Raw genomic sequence first — 19,256 nt, forward strand, 5'->3', positions numbered from 1 at the left:
TATGTGGAATCTAAAAAAAAAAAAAGACAAATGAACTTATTTATAAAACAGAAACAGACTCACAGACATAGAAAATAAACTTATGGTTACCAGGGGAGAAGGGAGTGGGAAGGGATAAATTGGGAGTTCGAGACTTGCAGATACTGACTAGTATATATAAAATAGATAAACAAGTTTATACTGTATAGCACAGGGAACTATTTTTGGTATCTTGTAGTAGCTTATGGAAAAAAAGAATATGAAAATGAATATATGTATATTCATGTAAGACTGAAGCACTGTGCTATACACCAGAAATTGACACAACATTGTAAACTGACTATACTTCAATAAAAAAGTAAAAATAAAAAAAATTAGAAACCTTTGTGCTTCAAAGGACACCATCAAGAAAATTAAAAGACAATCCAAAGAATGACAGAAAATATTTGCACATACATCTGATAAGGGTCTAGTATCCAGAATATATAAAAAACTTTTACAACTCAATAACAAAAAGATAAAAACCCAACTCAAAAATGAATAAAAGATCTGACTTGACATTTCTACAGAGAAGACATACAAATGGCTAAGAAGCACATGAAAAAATGTTCAATATCATTAACCATCAGGGAAATGCAAATCAAAACCACAATGAGACCAGGAAATGTTTGACTTTACTCCCTCTTCTTTTAGAGTAAAAGAAGCATGAATTCTAACTCAGGCAAGATGGTTCTCTAGGACATTAGTCCACCATCTTCTCAGTCTGCTGACTTTCCAAATAAAGTCACTATTCATTGTCTCAACAACAAAAACCCACAATGAGACACCACTTCATTCCCATTAGGAAGGTTATAATCAGAAGACACGATAACAAATATTGGTGAAAATGTAGAGAAATTGGAACCCCCATACACTGTTGATGAGGATGTAAAGTTGTATGGCTGCTTTGAGAAACAATCCAGCAGTTCCTCAAATGGTTGAACATACTTACTACATGATATATATGCTATATACCCAGGAGAAATGAAAACATATGTCCACACAAAAACTTGCACCTTAATATTCACATCAATACTGTTTATAATAACCAAAAAGGATAAACAACCCAAATATCTATCAACTGATGGATGAATGAATAAATTATGGTATGTCTACACAATAGAATATTATTTGGCAATAAAAAAGGAATAAAGTACTAATGCATACCACAACATGGATAAACCTTGAAAGATTATGCTAAGTGGATGAAGCCAGTCACAAAAGACCATGTATTATTTGATTCCATTTATATGAAATGTCCACAAAGAGGCAAATCTATAGAGATACAAAAAGTAAATTAGTGGCTACCTAGGGATGGGGGTGTTAAGGGGAAATGAGGAGGGGGTGGACTGCTAAAGGAGACAAAGTTTCCTTGTGGGGTAATGAAAATGTTCTAAAATTGATCATGGTGATGGCTGCACAACTCTGTGGATATACTAAAAACCACTGAATTATATACTCTAATGAGTGAACTGAATGAGATGTAAATTATACCTCTATAAAGCTGCGACCAGATTAAAAAGCCAATTCCAAAAGGTTATATATTGTATGATTTCATTATTTATATAACATTTTTGAAATGACAAAATTTTAGAAATGAAGGACAGATTAGTGGTTACCAGGGGTTGATGGTGGAGGAAGGGACAGAAATGAATGTGGATATAAAACAGCAACAGGAAGGATCCTTAGGTTGACCAAACAGTTCAGTATCTTAACCATGGTGGTAAATACACAAAGCGACACATGTGATAAACTATATAGAACTAAATACACAGACACACAGTCAAATGAGGACAAGTGAAACTAAGGAAGTCTGAATGTGGATTGTATCAATGTCAGTATCTTGAGTGTGGTAGTATGCCACAGTTTTGGAAAATGTTACCATTGCAGGAAACCAGGTAAAGTGTATAAGGAAATTTCTCTGTATTTTTTCTTACAACTGCATATGAATCTTTTATATCAATAAAAATTCAACAACAACAACAATCCACTGAAATCACAGAGTAAGAAAATTACTCTGTTCTCAATTTCTCTTCTGATTAAACAAACAAACAAGGAGTCTCCCCTGCTGCAGGTGTGCCATTGCTCCTAACAGCTGCTTTATCCTTTTAAACAAGGGAAAGCAGACCTCAGGCTCAAATGCCCAAGAAAATCCAGCTAGACTATAATAACACACTTTTATTTTATGGTATTTAGTTGTTTGTTTATTATATGGAAATAAAAATACTGATTCTAGAGCCAGCCAGTCAAGGGTTCCAATCCCTTACTGCTCTGTTACTTACTAGCTGTGTGACTTTCAGCCAGTCACTTAACATCTCTGTACCTCAGTCACCTCATCTGTAAAATGGGTCTGACAAGAATAACTAGGCCATGGTGTTGTTCTACGTTTTGAATCAGTAAGTGTGTGTGTGTGTGTGTGTGTGTGTGTGTGTGTGCGCGCGCGCGCTATAAGTGTCAATCACAAAGTAAAGTGTTAACCGTCATTATTTTCTTTACCATAACAGGGAATGAGGGGAAATCACAATGTTTTAGAAAGTTTTAGAAGCACAGATCCAGGCCACACTACCATTTGGAATGTGCCCTTCGCCCCTGGTTGCCCTGAGTCCATACCCAGGTATCCCTAGGAGGGAGTGGAGCCAGGAGGCACCCACCTGCGCACTTGGTTCTGCTGACGAGGGGTGGCCCAGGGCGGCCGGTGCCGCCGTCACCCGGGCGCGTGAGCAGGACGCTGATCTCATACTCCGTGTCAGGGTCCAGGTGCCACAGCTTGTAGGTTTGCAGGCTGACGGCGTGCACCTCAGCCCACGGGCCGCGAGCCATGCGGTACTCAATCTCCTTGCGCACGATCGGCCCGTCGCCAATGATGGAGTTGGTGTTGAGCTGGATGATGAGGTAGGTGGGACCAGCGCGGAGCAGCTGCGGAGGCGCAATGGGGGTAGGGGGCTCTGCAAGGAGATGGGGGAGAGGCGGAGCCAATGGATGCCGCCGTGAATTCCTAGCCCTCAGCTCCTCATCCCACCACACCCAAATCCCCAAGAGCCCTTCCGGTACCCCCAGGCTCCTCATGTAGCCCCTCAAACCCTCGACTAGACTGCCTCTCCCCACTAAATCCCCAGGCCCTAAGAAGCCCCCTAATCCAAGAGCCGACCCCGCCCTAACCTCTCAGCCTACATCCTTTCTCTCATTCCCCTCCGAATCCCCAAGTCCTCGCCTCCGAAGGCTGACTGCTTGCCCGCTCAGGTCAGCCCTTGGGCCCCACAGCCAGATCCCGCCTCGCCGGGCTCAGATCTTGACTCATTCCCCACGCAGGCGCCCCTATCAGTCAGAGCCCCTACCTTGGATCCGACCCGAACTCGGGTGGGATATTGCCCCCTCCGCAAGCCCCGCCCCAAGTCAGACAGTGCCCTAGGTCAGACCCTGCCTTCCCCGCCCGCCATGAACCACGCCCCCACAAGACTCCGCCCCCTGATACACCCTGCAGCACTTGTCCGCCCGCCCCGCCCCTCGGAGGGTGCAGGTCCGGTCCTTTGCAAGCGTTCCGGCGCTCACCCTTGACGATCAGCTCTGCAAAGTTGGAGACGCCCGCGCCACGCGGGGCCTGGGACACGCAGCGGTACAGGTCCTGCTCCGCGCGGCCCACGGCGGCCAGCGGGAAGGTGGCCAGGAAGCGTCGGTGGCTGATGTGCCGCACGCCGGCCGCAGGCACCAGTGCCCCGCTCTGCCGCTGCGCCGGAATAGGGGCCACAGGGTCAGGGGCGCGGGAGAGGGAGGGTCCCGATCTCGCTCTGACCCGGGCGAAGGGAGTGGTAAATGTCCTGGTCCCATTTAGCCGTCCCTACTACAAAAGGGATATGTGGGGTTCTTGGAACCAGCTCTGCCACAGGAAGGTGTGGGGCTGATTAAAAGAATGTAGTCGCTCTGCCTTTGATGGAGGGTGTGGTTGGGGGATCCTGTAGCCGCGCTCTGTCCTCGGGGGATGGGGCACCCAAGAGCGCAGAGCAGAGCCTAGGGAGAGTCTGGACACTTATGTATGGGTGCCGGAGAAGGAAGGACTCAGCACTCCGCAAGGGAGCCAGAAGTTCTCGTAAGTTGGCCAAGGTCCCCCCCTTATCCCTAACCCCCTCTCACCTGCAGAAAGAAGCGCTCAGACTCCGCTGCTCTGCCTGCTGCCATACACTGGAACGAGGCGTTCTGGCCCGCGTTGACCTCCACGTCGCCCAGGCGAGAGAAGTGCGGGGCCTTTGCTGCGGGAATAGAGCCGCGACGTGATCTGGGCCTGCGCCCCCTGTCGGCAGGAGCCTCGGCCGCCCGCATCCCTGACCCTGCACCCTAGTGGGCTGGGACTCACCACAGGGGTAGCTGAGAAGCAGGATGTCATCTAGGCCCATGTAGCCCCTGCGGTCTGGGGAGATGAGGGCTTCAAATAGCACCTGGGAGAGACAGGAGGTTCCTTGTCATGCTGATATTCCTCCAGCCCTGGCTGGGGAGGTGCCCACAAGAGCCCCCTTTCAGCCCTGCCCCAGCCCCACCCTCCTCAACAAGCAGAGGTCGGCCCAGCTCACAATTACCCTCCATACTAAGCCAGCTGGTTGTGGGAGGGGCTGTCAGCACCTAGAACTAACAAGGTCAAGGCCAGAGTTTCCATCCCAATCCTGGACAGTTACCTTCAAGCAGCAAAACATTTCCCAGCCAGACAGGGTTTCTAAGTCAGCACTATTGCAACTCACCCCAACCCCAGCCATAAACCATTCCTATTAATGATGACCTCTGCTGCTGAACCCAGACTGTACCATCACTGAATAACCCCATGTTGACCACAGACTGGCCACTGACCTTGACCACAGACTGACTCCTGATGCTGAACACACACTAATTCCAACCTTGGCCACCTGCTTACTCTGACCTCAAGCTGACACCCCTCTACCCACACCTGCATGCACAAGCTGACTGCAGACTGAACTCAGCCCACCTGATATTCATTGGGCCAGAAGGTGCTGACAGCCAGCTCAGCTTGGTGCCACTGACGGCCATGGGATCCAGTCATATTCCAGACAGCACTGCCCAGGGGACCCCCATTGACACGCACATAGATGCCCAAGGTGCCTGGGCTGTGCCCATCTCGGCTGTACAGGAAATAGCTGAACTGCACACAGTGGGTGTCATTCTCACTCAGGCTCTGGAAGATGACATGGGCCCGCTGACCTGGAGCATGCTGGGAAGCATTGACCACCAAGTAGGAGCCTGGAAAGAGAGGGGGAAGAGGCAGAAGCTGAGGAGAACTTGGGGGAGGACCAGGGTCAGGTGGGCACAGAGGAGGAAGCAGAAACAAAGGACTCCAGGCATTGGGACCCATCTGGAGTCAGGGCACCTGAGTTCTGGTCCCAGATCTGACTCACTAAGTCCCTTCATTTCCCCGCAATTGTTTCCCACCAGAGAGAGTTGGAGCAGCAAAATACACAAATCTGGCTTGTCAAAACCCTTTAGGGCCACTCACCACCTGTGATGACCACAGTCCAGGCTCATGCTGATCCACCACTTTTCCCATGTTCTGAGCTGTGCTTGGAGGTAGGGACTAGGACATCCATCTCAGAAGTCAAGATTCTGGCACAAGACAGGCCCTCAAAGGCCACCTCTCCTGAAGCCTTCCCTCTCCATCCCTCTATGGGTGTCTCCCCTGGCCCTTGCATCATTAATAAAGTGTGTATCTCTCTCCCACCACTCCAGCGCCTCATGCTTGGCACTCCACTGTGTCCCCAGCACAGGTCTAAACCCAAGGTGAATGAACATGCAGAACAGAGATTGACTGGAAGGATCCTAACTTTCCTTCCAGCCCCTACCCAGAGTCTAAATTCCTGAGATATAATTATTTTGATTTCAAACCTGGAGAAAGGCAGCCCTCCCCTTTCCCAAAGATCCAGGCTGTGTGCTGGGAGTGGGGAGGGGGAGGGAGAGGGGCTGGACTCCTCAGGACCTGCCTGGGGGATTGTGGCTTCCCTTCTGTGGGGAGAAGGCCCCAGCAGCTGCCAAGGGGGTGCCCGCAGCCACCCAGGGCTGCCTCCTCCCAGGCTTGGCCGCCAGCCAACACAAGCTCATTCAGATCCCAAACCACGAGGCTCCCTGCTCCGGGAGGGCTCCTCAGGGACTCCCCTGGAGGGAGTCTCATTCATCTCTGGGAGCCAGAAGCCTGTGGAGAAGTAGGCTCCGGCATCAGTCCTGGAAGGGTAGTAAACAAAACTTCATGTCCCCAGCCCTACCCAGGAGAGGTACATCCCAGCCCCCACCACAGTCTCCCTTGGCCCACGCCTCCATCCCCCTCTCTCCTCTCCCTGTGCGCAGCTGTGTGTGTGTCTCTCTCTCCCTTTCAATCTGACACTTTGTTCTTGCCTCTTCCTCCTGCTCCCTCTGCCTCGCTCTCTTTTTCCCTAGTTTTTTTTCACTCTGCATCCCTCCCCTTCTCTTTCATTTACTCCCTTCAGCCCTGTCACCCCTCCCTTCTCCTCTCTTCTGCTCTGTCCCTGAGCATAAATCTCCCTCCTTCCTTCTCTTTCCACTGCCAGCTCCCTTCCCTAGAATATGAGCACCAAGAGAGCAGGGACTCGGTCCACCGGCTACCGCTGCCTCCCCAGGATCCCGCCCAAGGCCCACACTGCATAGGAAATTTCTCTCCCCCTTTTCTTACTGGGGATGTCTCTGCCTGCGTAGGGGAGAGAGAGAAGCAGAGCCCACACAGTGTGGTCAAGACTGTAAGAGGGGAATTCAGATCAGCTGCCTTGTACCAGAATGCCAACCTGTACCAGGCAGAGGCTGGGCCCTCCTGGGGAGTGTGGAGTTGGCCCACTCAGGGTCCCTGCCAGGGTGGGCACTTTGACAGATCATTGGCACACAGGTCAGACTTTGATACCTGCCAGTACAGAGGTCATACAAGTTGCTGAGAGACCTATGAGGCAGAGATGAATGCCCCAGGGAGGGCCCAGGGTGAGCAAATGCATGGAAGGCAGGGGCAGGGGACCTCCAGGAGGCGAGGCGAGGGGTAGGAGGCCAGGCTGCAGAGGCTGCCTGTGCCAGGCCATGGAGGGCCTCTCTCCTGTTGGATTCAAGTTCTGGCCCTGCAGTGAGAACCTCTGCTGCCTCTCCCACACGCTTTTGCCAGTGGGTGTGATCTCGACCGTGCTGGGAGCTGAGTGGCAAAGGCCCCGGCCCACTACTGTGGCAGGGCCAAGGGGAGGGGCTGCAGGTATCCAACTCTGGGCTCCCTCAGCAAGCCCACTTGGTTCTCCCCCTACACTCCGTCTTCCCACCCAGCCTTTATGGAATAATTTGGCCTCCATCTGTCTTATCCTTTTCTTAATTCCCGGTTGATTCTGCACCTAATGAAGAGAGGTGCCAGTTATCTGGGCCCTCTCACATGTCTCCAACAATAGCAACTAAACATTAATTGAGCCCCTACATGCCACCACCATGTTATGGACTTAATAGACATTATCTAGTAACCCTATGAAATGGATTTTTGTGTTCTCCAATTCATAGTTAAGGAAATGGAAGCTCAGAGAAGTTAAGTGACTTGCCCAAAGTCACACAGCTGGTAAAGTGACAAAGCCAGGATCTGAACCCCAGTCTTCATGACTCTGGAACCAGGGCACTACAGGCCATCATCAGTTTAGAAGGCCAGAACTAGAATCCCCATAATCAGTCTCCTGACTCCCAGTCTAGTGTCCACAATGCCAGAAATGCCCCATCCCGAAATAGGGGCAGGGCAAGGTAGAAACTGGGAAAGATCTGGGACTTCCAGGAAGAAAAGGGCAAAGAAGCCAGGCTTTACATACATCTAGCCCCCAATGTTACTGCTCTGTCAGCATCTTCAAGTCCTGGGAGGCCAGGATTCAGAGGCTCACAGGGAGAAGGGAGCCTTCCTGAAGGTGGAGGATTTAGGAAGACCTGGCAGGAGTAAGGTGGATCCTGAGCTAATCACCTATAGGAGTAATGGGAGGTGGGCTTTAACTTACAGCTTGCAAGGTTCTTTGATTACTTGAACCTGCACCCATTTCATAGGTGAAACTACCTGATGTACCCAACTGGTCAGGGTCCAGACTGCTCCACATCCACATTGTCATATATGTCATTAAAGATGCCATAGCAGATGAGGCCCAGAGAGGTTAAGCAATGTTCCCAGGGTAACACAGCAGGTAGGTAGCACGCTCCTGGAAGGAGACGAAGGGGTACTGGTGATTGAGATCAGGCTCACCGTGGGGCAGATCCGCAGGAGCCCGGGTACCAGGGTGGATCCGCACTTGCTCCCACTGGAAGTCGTCGTACTGGGCCTGGCTGTACTCACAGGGCACTGCTGGGTCACTCGCCTCCTCGAAGGTGCAGCCAGCTGTGAGGGCAGGGCCTGGTTAGTCCAGCCTAGAGAAGGGCTGCTGGCCAGAAGGGCTCATGGGGCTGCCCTCCCATCCCCTCCTCCCCAGGTCCAGCCTCCCCCCTTCCCTCTCCTCAAGCCCTCCCCTCATTGTTTCCTCCCTCTACCAAGGCGCTCCATCCTCAACCCTCTCCACCTACCAAGGCCCTCTTTTCATTGTCTCCTTCCGTTGCCCACTCCCCCTGAACACCCCAGGATCCCCCACTGCTCAACTGCTCATCAAAGTCTCTCCTCAACAAAAGTTATTTCTCATTTTTACTCTACCATGAGAGGCTCACAACAACTCATGAGACCAAGACTAGAATTACCCCCATTTTACAGATGAGGAAGCTGAGGCCCAAAGAGGCTGAGGGACTTCCTTAAGATTACACAGCTAGTCAGTGACACAGATGGGGTTTGCACCAAGATCCCCTGACTGCTGGTCAGTGTCCGTCATCAGCCCCTCCATCTTCTCAGAGAGGACCGACTATGGGCCCCAGGACTGGCAGGGTCATGGATGCCATAAGCCCACCTTGATGGTACCTCCTTAAAACTAACAACAAAGTCCACTGATCACATCAGGCTTATGACAAGCCCAGCACAGTGCTAAATGCTTTAGATGCGGAGTCTCCCTTAGGCCTTCCCTTCTGAGGCAGGTACCATTATTGTATTGTTCCTACTCGACAGATGGGCTAAGGGGATGCAGTCATGACCCAGAGTCACCCAATTGAGATCTCTGCCTGCAGGGAAGTGACATGCAAAAGCACAGTCCTGTGTGGACTGGGCACAGAGTACTAGAGGGAGCAAATTCTCATGATTTGGAACCAGTATGCCCTGTTTAAATAAGGAGAAAGGGAGGCAGGAAGAGAGGGTTGAAATGGATGTGAGTCCTTTGGTTGGTAATGAGGTCCATATATCTTAGCTAGCTCATCAAAGCTCTGAGTTGGACCTAATAAACTTGAGAACACCACTGTTCAGAAAGTAATTGCAAACTAGCCCCCACGCTCACTAGAGAATCTTAGTGTTTGGAGTCCCATTGGTGAACTAAGGCATCTGAGACCTGGGGAAATGCCTGGACAGGTGGCAAGGAGGCAGGCATAAATTGTGCCAGGCCCCATCCTGGGTGCCTGCCAGCCACTGGAACTTCTCCCCACTTGACAGGTGAGATGCCTGAGGCTCTGAGGGGTGCAGGGGTTCGTCCATGGTATAGGTGGTAGGTGAGTGAGTGGGCATCAGACAGACTTGGGATTGAATCTTGACTCCAATTTGCCGGCCATGTGACCGTGACCCTTTCTCATCCTCAGTTTCCCCGTCCACACATGGGCTTGTTGAGGATTCAACGTGGGGGTCCACTTAGCACAATGTCTAGCAAATGCCAGCAGGAAATAGCAGCTCTCCGCCCTTCCACTTGAGTCACATGAGAAACAGAAGCAGGATTTGAATCCATGGTGGTCAGACGCTGAAGTCCACATTTTCCACTAGAAAAGCCTTCACTCATGAGCAAGAGCAAATTCAAGCTGCTCCCCAGCCTCAAGAAGAGGAGGGATGAGAAACAGACAGTAACTGGGCAGTGAGTGCCACATGTGCCATGCACCAGGCACAGCGGCTGGCACCTGCACGCCCAGCCCTGACCTCACTTTTAGGGGCTCTGCTGTTTCATCTACAGTAGGGACTTCTCCAGATCATCAGGGATCATGTGAAGCAGCGCAGCCGGGCACAAAGGGGCTCACCATTGTTGGAGGGGGGCAGTTTCCCCTTCCTTTTCTTGGACCCCATCAGAGTATAAAATGTGGGCACGAGGCTGGCACTGAGTAGATGAGAAGAAATAACAGAAGCCTCTCTCCAGAGTTGGGGCGGGACCCTTGCTGAGCTCTTTGCCTCTTTGTTTGTGGAGCCCTGGTCAGCATGAGCCCTGTGGGAGGTGGGTTTTAACCCCATCTGTGCTGGGGAGGCCACAGCATTCCTTCTGGAAAATGATCCACAGCATAGCACAGAGAGAAGACATGGCCAGTACGGATGGTCAGGGAAGGCTTCCTGGAGGAAGGGACAGCTGACTTCATTCAGCCCGAGCTGAGTCGCTATCTGAAGGTCTTAGCCAAGATCTCCCTGAGCCACACAAATTGCAAGAAAGGGAACCCCAGGATCTGGAGTCCTGCTGGGGCTCAGGTCCTTCCTGTTGCTTCACAAGTAACAAATTGCTGTCCCTGATGTTTCACCCATGGCCCTGGGGTGAGCCTGGGAGGGCCAGCTCCTTGGCTTTTTCCTGTCCACTCTGAGCCAGACCACATGAGCTGCCAGACTCTCAGCCTGACTGACCTGGTCAGAGTGACTGCCAGACCATCTGATCTTGGCCAGAATGATCACAAGACTGACTGACTGATCCCAGACCAGCTGGCCATGGCCAGAGTGACCCCTGACCTCTGCCAAATAACTCCAACAACTGACCCGAGCCATGAAGATCTCCCCAGCTGACCATTCCCATTCAGAGCACCCCCTTCCAGAAGTAGAATGACTCCCTCTCCCTGATCCATGTCCATCCCTGGCCCCTAAGTCTCTGGGCCAGGTCCATTCCAGCCACAGCACTTGGGAGGGTAACGTTTCAGGAGCCAAGCCCTCCAGGGAGAGCCCCACCCCCACCAACTCCCCAGTTCACCCTGGGATGGGAAAAATCAGCACTCCCAGATCCTGGGAAAAGCCCCATCAGCTCCAGTCTGGATGGCTCGGGAGCTAGGAGCCCCAAAGCCCAAGTCCCAGCTTCTGCTAGAGACCCAACTCCTGCTGGGCCCACCAGCTCAGGGGGAAAAATAGATCAGACTTTGGGTCGAAAGCAAGAACAGCCAGGGACTCCCTCTGGACTCCATCAGACCTGGGCACAGATATGCACACACACATCAGCACCACCACAAGGGAGCTGCCGCTTACCACCACGACCCCCTGTGCCACCAATCCCTCACAGTAACTCACAAGGTAGATATTATTATTATTCCTATTTTACAGAAGAAAACTGAGGCACAAAGGGATGAGGTGGCTTGCCCAAGGCCATATCTTAAGTTCCAGAAGCTGGGATTTAAATGACCTATCTTCATTCAAGGACACTAGGCACAAACAGAGTAAGGCCCTGGGATTCTGCTAGCCACATGGGTGTATTCAGTACCATTCACAGGACATTGTTCACTGACAACACAAAACAGGCCCCAGGTTGGCAACAGTAGGGGAGCCAGGATGGTTAAGGCTCTGCTCTGCTCTCAAGGACCTCCTAGTCTGAGTGGAGGTGAGGGAACAAGACAAAGCAGAGAAGGGTCAAGGCCACAGGGGCAGTCCAGGGGAGGAGGGTGCGTGCAGGGGAAAGGCTTCCCAAAGGTAGGTACATCTGAGCAGAGCCCGGAAGGATGGGGATCAATCTGGCCAGCAGAGCTGGGGCATTTGAGCCAAAGAGCCCAGCAAGAGTGAAGGAAGTTGGTGAGTAATAAACACAGTTCGTCCAGGGCACAGAGAGGAGCCCAGACTGGCCAAAGCAATGCAATGGGAGATGAGACTGGATCGTCTGGGAGGGAGGCCGAGGCTGAGGCTACACCACGGAGAGCCAAGGGCCAGGGTGAGAAGCCTGGCCTCGTTTTGAGAGGGGAAACCACAAGTGGTGTTTGAGCAGGGAAGTGCCTGGATTCAGACGAGACAAGTAACACTTCCTATAAGCCTGAAGAGGGCAGGTGGCTTCTCCAGAGGGCACTATAGGATCAGAAGTGGGACAACCCACCAAGGGGTCCGGAATCAGACATCAGGAACTAGTGAGGAAGGGGCCCCATGTCCCCATCCTGGATGCAAACGGCACACACTCCAATCACACTGACAGAGATGCACAAAATACACACACATACACTCAAATGTTCACATGAACACACTCTCTTCCCCCAGCCTTGTCCAAGCCTTGGGGACACAGTCACAGCTGGGCTGGGGACAGGGAGAAAACCAGACCCAAGGTGGGGTACACCACCTCTGCCAGGACCTCCCTGAGAGGGTGAGCTGAATCAACCCCAGACCCCCAACAGCTCCCCCAGCCTCAGCTCAAACTGGCCCAGCTACATTCCTCAGCTAATCTCCCCAATCTGGCAGGCGGTTGCCTGAGCAACCGTCAGCCACAATTTGGGAAGGCAGGATGATGGTTTATCCACATCCGGCTGGGCTCTGGATGGGGTGATGTAAGGGGCACAGCAACCTCCACAGGGGGAGCCAGAATATGGGAGGGGGTCTCCCTGCGGCAAGGGTCTCCACCCCTCCATGTGTGTGTATTTCCATATGTGGACGTGTGTGTGCACGCATGCACATGTGCACATGGCTATGTGAGTGATAGCCTGGTACTGGCTTGTACTCAACTGGGAGGCAGGAGGCCTGGATCTAATTCCTGCTGAGCCTCTAACTCCCTGTGTGACCTTGGGCAGGTGGCTTGCCCTCTCTGAAATGAGAATGGGGACCTAGGTGACCCTCTAAGGCTTTTCCACCTCTAGAATTCTGATTCCATTTGTGTGAGTAAGAATAACTTGACGGCGGAGAGAGAGACTATGGGGGAGAGGAATGTGAGGGTAAGCATGAGTGTCTCAAAGTGTGGGTTCCCCAGCATTGTGCTGTGAAGTTGTGGGTGTGGAGGTGTACATTTATGTGCAGAGATACATGAACATATTCAGCAATAAGCATGTTGAATTCTAACAGAGGGAGGTGAGTGTATGCAGAAGGAAGTTGTGCATGTGTGTACGTGTGTGTGTGCGTGCACGTGAACACCCCAGGCACGTGAGCACCAGACTTTCCTCCCTACCAGACAGGGAATGGTGTTCTGTGCCAACTACGGCTGCCAGCCACCATCAGTGTTTTCTGAAGACCCTAGGTAAACAGAGTCTGTTTGCAATGAGATTTTTGTTCCCTTTGGTTTGTCAATAGAACATTCAGTTCCCCAGGGATGGCCCCAGGAGAAACAAAACTTCTCCCAACAAATTACAAATTTAGGGCTGGGTAAATCACCCCAAACCCTGGCTTGGGGAACCCAGATACAACCCCAATGACAACACAGGTCTATTTCATCATCTGAAGCCATGCGCCTTATCAAGGTACCTCCAACCAACCTTGGAACCAACACAAACTTCCCCTTGGACATTCTTGTCCAATCTAGCCCTCTCCCAAGTTCTCCATCCCAACAACAGCTCTATCTCAAGCCTGTATAAACTCTACCCCCTCCCTTCTAGAGGTCAGAGACTGTCTCTTATGCCTTTGAACCCCATCCCGAAGCCCTGTGTATAATAGAATGCCAACAGTGGCTGGACCTATTGACCCCATAATTCCAGCTAGTCTGATTCTGACCAACCCCACCCAGGCTCAAGGACCATGACTCCAGCCCAGAGACCTGGCCCAGCCCACTTCACTGCTCCCTTGCCCAGATCAACACAACCAGACCTTGGCCGGCGCTCCCTGGAGCTGCCCTCCAGAGCCTCGAATAATTGATGGGCAATTAATCAAGGGCAGGGCTGGCAGTAATACGCCCACCTTCTAATCACCCAGGGTTTAGCTTAGCTACAGCCAAGAAGATCACCCAGCGCCAGGCCACAGCGAGAGACAACTGACCTGGTACCCACTACAGGAGCCATCACAGAACCCAGCGATGCCAACATCCTTCCATCTCCACTGAGGAGAGAAGGAAGCCAACTACAGCAGGGGAAACTTAGGCAAGACCCACTCCCTATCTCCCAGATCAATACACACAGCAAATCCCAAAGTTAACAGCAGGGCTGCCATGTTGGTAGTATAAGAGGAAAGCATAAGGTGGGGCCAGACTCCGTGCAGAGGCAAAGGACTGAACAGAGGGCTATTCTGTGCAGAGGTACAGTGGGCAAAGAGTACACAGAGCCCTGGAGTGCAGACACCCTGTGTTAGACAAAAGCAGTGCAGAGGAGAGAAGCAGAGGGCTGTGCACAACACGTGCATTTCTAAGCTCTGTACTTCCCAATGGTCCCATGGAGAGAGGGCTGGAGTGAGCACACAGCGTGCACAGACCCCAGTATGACACCTGGAACCACACAGCAGTACCGGAGAGGGCCATGATGCAGTGGAGAGGTGTGACGTCCATCGTGGGCACGACCCAGAGCTGCACAGAGGCACGGCGCACCGGGGAGCACCTAGCAGTACACTGGGCTGGCACTCAGCGCCACGGGATAGCTGTGTGGAGGAATGCCAAGGTGGGACGTCCAAGCCTTCCTCGTTCTTCTCCCTCTCCAGACACTAGCACGGGGCCAGGCAGATCATTGGCGCTCCATGAAATCTTACTGAAAAGATGTGTGTTGTGGAGGCAGACAGAACAGTACCGAGATACAGGAAAGAGAAGGATATGGTACAGGGCAGGAGGAACTTCTGGGAGTGGAAACTCAGTCCAGAATGCAAGCTTAATATGGTCCCAAGGAGTAGAGCAGGTATAGACTTGAGAGCAGGGGTTAGGAGGAGGTGGAGGCAGAAATTGGCACCAGAATGGAATGGAGTCAAGATGTCATATGGAACAGGGAACTCAGTGCAAGCGCTCTGGGACTTGAAATCCAGGAAAGAACACACAACCCAACTGTGAACAGGTACAGTGGAGGATGGAGGCCCAGGATGGTAGTCTTGTGCAGTGCACAGATGCAAGGCCAGGTACTTTCAAAGGTAATGCCTACAAAAACCCATGCCAGTTCCAAGCCTCAAACTGCGTGTAGGTACCGACTCTTTGAGCAGTGTGCAGAGGGGGCCACAGGTGCACTGAAGTGAGACCGCTGGCAGCAAAGTCGTTGCTCAACTGGGGCTGCCAACAGAAACCTGGGAACAGAGGCCAGCTCAGTGGTTACAAAGGGAAAGGCCAAGATAACATCAGGGGCAGCGGTACAGCAGCAGTGGTGCAGTGTGATGGGCGGGGCCAGGAGAAGGCACATCTCCAGTGCCGTGCAGTGGAGCAGGGGGACAGAAGTGTTATGCCAGGCAAAGGTGGACAGTCTTGGTACAGTGCAACAATGGAATGCAGACAGGCTGTGCCCAGCCAGACCCGATGCAGTGCAGATGCCCACTGCAACAATGCAGTGCAGTACAGAGAGGCCATGTGACGCAGGTACAGCATCGTGGTAGCGCCATCTGTTGGCACACTGCAGTGGTACATTGCCAGGATCTACGCCCAATCCCAGGAGAGTCCACAAGCCCAAAGCAACAGTGACATTCAGTAGACTCATACAATACAGACATGCAGGAGGGTCCACACAGCCAGTGCAATGCATAATCCCAGAGCAATCATGCAGTGTAGAACTGAGATGCCATGCAGTGCATGGATGCAATGCAGGGGCCCAGTCCTGAGTTGATGGGTCCGAAAATCCCAGACTGTACACACCCAGGACAATCTGGAGCTGTGATGCAGAGCAGTTCTTAGTGTGAGGCAAAGAGGTGGCACGTGCCTCCCTGTGATGCACTGGACAGTAGGGGAGCCCAGCCCCCCAGAAACCCTTGCACCTACAGCTCTGCCAGGCTGGGCTGGCTAGCCCAAGGGTTGAGGGCTGAGGCCTCATCTGCCCTATGGGCTTCCCCTCATCCCATCTCCCAGCCCCAGCATCTTCCACCCCAGTGACTCTCCAAGGGCACAGGATGAAGCCACTGCCGCCCGTGGGGAAAGCAGCCAGGACTGAGCACATTGTCCAGGTATTTATATCTGAGCAGGGCCCCAGCATGCTGGCAGGAGAACAATGAATTCAGATTCTGCTGAAAAGCTTTTGGACAATTAAAGCACATCCCCTGGCCTCCAGCCCAGGGCAGGGCAGTGGGCAGGGCAGGACCGGAGAGAGACAGAGAGAGGGACCTATTGAATTAGGCCTTGGCACAGGGTGGGTGGGAAGTGGGATGAACCGGGGGAGGGTGTGAGAGGCGAACCAGACCCAGTGAACCTGGATAGTCACTCCAGCACTCCCCACCACCACCGCCCCTCCCAGGCCTGGATTTCATCAGAAGCCTAGAACAAACTTTTCTGAGCCCATAGAGTGCTGCACACACACAAACACACTTAATAATAGCTTAGCACATACAGTGCTTGCTACATGCCAGAACCTGTTCTAAACTACACATGTATGTACATAAAACATACCCTCATGGCAACCCCATGCATGTGTTCCATTATTATCCCCATCTCACAGGTGAGAACACTAAAGGCCCAGAGAGGTCAAGTAACTTGCCCAAGGGTTACATGGCTAACAGTAGCAGAGCCAGGATTAGAACCCACATGGTGTGGCCCCCAAGCCCACGCTGTTAACCACCACACTCTAGGTACAAACACATATTTACACATATGGGCAACCACAAGGCTGTACACATACACACATGGAAACACATACACATGTACACACATCCTGAGCAATGTATTTCCCACTCTGTCAGCGGAGGCCCACCTGTCCTGTCCAGATAGGTTTCTGACACCTCCCAGTTGTCACCTCTTGCCCCCCAGCTGTCCCATATCCCCCTTCTAGCCATCCCTCATCTGTCCCCCAACCCTCAGTTGCTCCCCCAACACCACCTGTCCCCTCATTCTCAGCTGTCCCCATCCCCCAGATATATCTTCATTGACAGCTATCTCCCCTGCCCCCACTGTCCCCCAACCCCCAGCTGAAACTCCACCCTGGCTGTGATCTTGCCCGTCAAATATATCCAGCAACACCCCTTTCCAATTTCCCCATCCCAATCCTTCCCCCATTTCTATACTCAACTCCAAAGCCTCAGGGACACGTCTACCCCTCTAAGCCCCCAATTTCCTCATCCTTTCTGATTCACCACCAAGTCCTGGGGTCTGCACCCTGGGAATCTGCTCAGGACCTCCTGAGTCATCCAATAACAGTTGTCTTCTGAGTTCTCCACCCCAGAGGTCCTCCCTGTCACTCTTCAGGCAATGAGAGCCCTGCCCAGGGCCAGCCAAGGGGGAGTACCAGCCCCCAACTATGATTGCCCTCCAGAGCCCCAGCGCCTTCCCTGTGTACCCAGAGGGTCACATCAGTGCAAGCACTGAGTGGGCACATGCCATGTACAAGTCCTGGGGACAGGAGATGACAAAGACCCAGCCCAGCCCTTCCCCCAGCCCAGTGGGGAAGGAGACAGAAAACACTGTAGCTCACTGACCCACGTGCATCATGGGAGAGACCTGATCAACTGTGCTAAGAGAAGTCTGGGAAGGCTTCCCTGGGGAAGTGACACTGGGGTTAGACTGAAGGCTGAACAAGTAGGCAGGCGTCCGGGAAGTGAGAAGGGTGGGAGGGATGTTCTCGGCTGAAGGTACAGCACATGCAAAGGTAGAGAGGTGCGAAAGGGCCCAGCAGGTTCTGGGATCAGCACTGGCCAGGTGAGGCTGGATCATAAGGTGGACAGGGAGGAGTGGGCTCAGGGGAGGAGAGGCATAAACATGAAGCTGTCAGGGAATGTGGGGGCAGGGCCATGCAGGGCCTTGTCTGCCACGTTAGGTTTGGGTTTTATCCCCCAGGTGCTGATAAGCCTTGAGCTTAGGGCAAGTGAGAGGCAGCATTCTGTGTCTGCCTGAGAGAGGTCACTCAGATCACGGGGTGCAAGAAGCATTGGACGGCTGATGGCAAAACGGAGACCAAGGAGGGGGCTACTGTACAGTCCAAGCAAGAAACGATGGGGCTGGAGAGAAGGGGCCATGGATTCAGCAAAACCTTCTTCAGTGGCCACTGAGTGCCGGCCCATCCACTCCCCATGGTGTCCAGCCGCACTAAAGGTACACTTGTAGACCAGCATGGTCCACAGAATCGTTCGCCACAATGGAAATGCTCTCCACTTGCGCTGACTGACCAGCACGAGAGCCACTAGCAACATGCAACTCTTGAGAACTCAAAATCTGGCTGGTGAGACTGAGGGACTAAATTTTTATCTTAGTGAATTTTAACTAATTTAAATCTGTTAGCCACATGTGCGTAAACAGCCACCATATTAGAAAGAGCAGGAAGAGAACATTTCCATCATTTTACAAAGTCTGTTGGGTAACACAGCTTTAGAGTGACGAGCCACAGAGAAGCAGAACCACTGGGGCCTCCTCCAGAGGGTCCTGGCATTGGGGTCTGAAGGGAGATCAGGAGGCAAGCCCCAGGGCAGGCGGTGTCACAGGCTGAGCTGGCACAGCACCAATCCCTGGTCCACAGTTGGGCACAGTCACCAGGACACTCCCTACCCAAACATACACACCCCTTTCCTAGAGACACAGAAACCCAAACCTACGGGGCACCCCACAGCCAAACCCACAAACACCTGGGTACCCCATCGCTGGATACACAGGTGCCCCACAGCCAGGCACAGAGGCACCTGGACAGCCACACATCTGGGCACGACACAGGCACACTTCCATGCTTGAACACCCATTACCCTGAGGACTCCCAGACAACTGGATACACCCACCTCCAGATCCAGAGACACTGGGATATTCTTATGTTGGTGCATCCTGATCCTCCCACATCCTGGTACTGGGACACCCACACCCAGATCCTGCGACACCACCCACTCCAGGAATTTGACAGTTTGATACCCAGACACCCCAGCATCAGGCTCCTTAGGGATCAAAGCAGCTGCTCACCTCCCTACTCTGCACTCAGATCTGTCCACACAGGGTAACCAGATGGCTAGATGCCCTGAGAAGCCACCCATATGTCCTGGGCCCCAGGCTACAATCATACACTCACAACCATACACATTCACACACCCCACTCTGACAGCCCAGATGTCAGGATCACACCTGCACACACCTCAGCCAGCCTCCCCCAACCCCGCCTGCAGGGGTCACCACAGGGAGCAGCTCTTCTCCCTT

General features: G+C 52.5%; 1 protein-coding gene across 4 annotated transcripts in view; it reads right to left on the reverse strand.

Annotated features, from left to right (window-relative positions):
- The window catches only part of PTPRU (protein tyrosine phosphatase receptor type U), a 78,641-nt gene that overhangs the window by 54,777 nt on the left and 4,608 nt on the right, over nt 1-19,256 (reverse strand). For all 4 annotated transcript variants that reach the window (XM_072974930.1, XM_072974929.1, XM_072974928.1 and 1 more), the window contains exons 2-7: nt 8,261-8,392; nt 4,988-5,259; nt 4,367-4,448; nt 4,147-4,262; nt 3,568-3,742; nt 2,670-2,963 (exon numbers count right to left, since the gene is read on the reverse strand). In XM_072974930.1, coding sequence (XP_072831031.1) covers nt 2,670-2,963; nt 3,568-3,742; nt 4,147-4,262; nt 4,367-4,448; nt 4,988-5,259; nt 8,261-8,392 — 1,071 coding nt within the window. The remainder of the gene's footprint in view (nt 1-2,669; nt 2,964-3,567; nt 3,743-4,146; nt 4,263-4,366; nt 4,449-4,987; nt 5,260-8,260; nt 8,393-19,256) is intronic.

Source organism: Vicugna pacos, chromosome 13 (genome assembly GCF_048564905.1).
Source record: "Vicugna pacos chromosome 13, VicPac4, whole genome shotgun sequence".
In the NCBI taxonomy this organism is placed as follows: Eukaryota; Metazoa; Chordata; class Mammalia; order Artiodactyla; family Camelidae; genus Vicugna; species Vicugna pacos.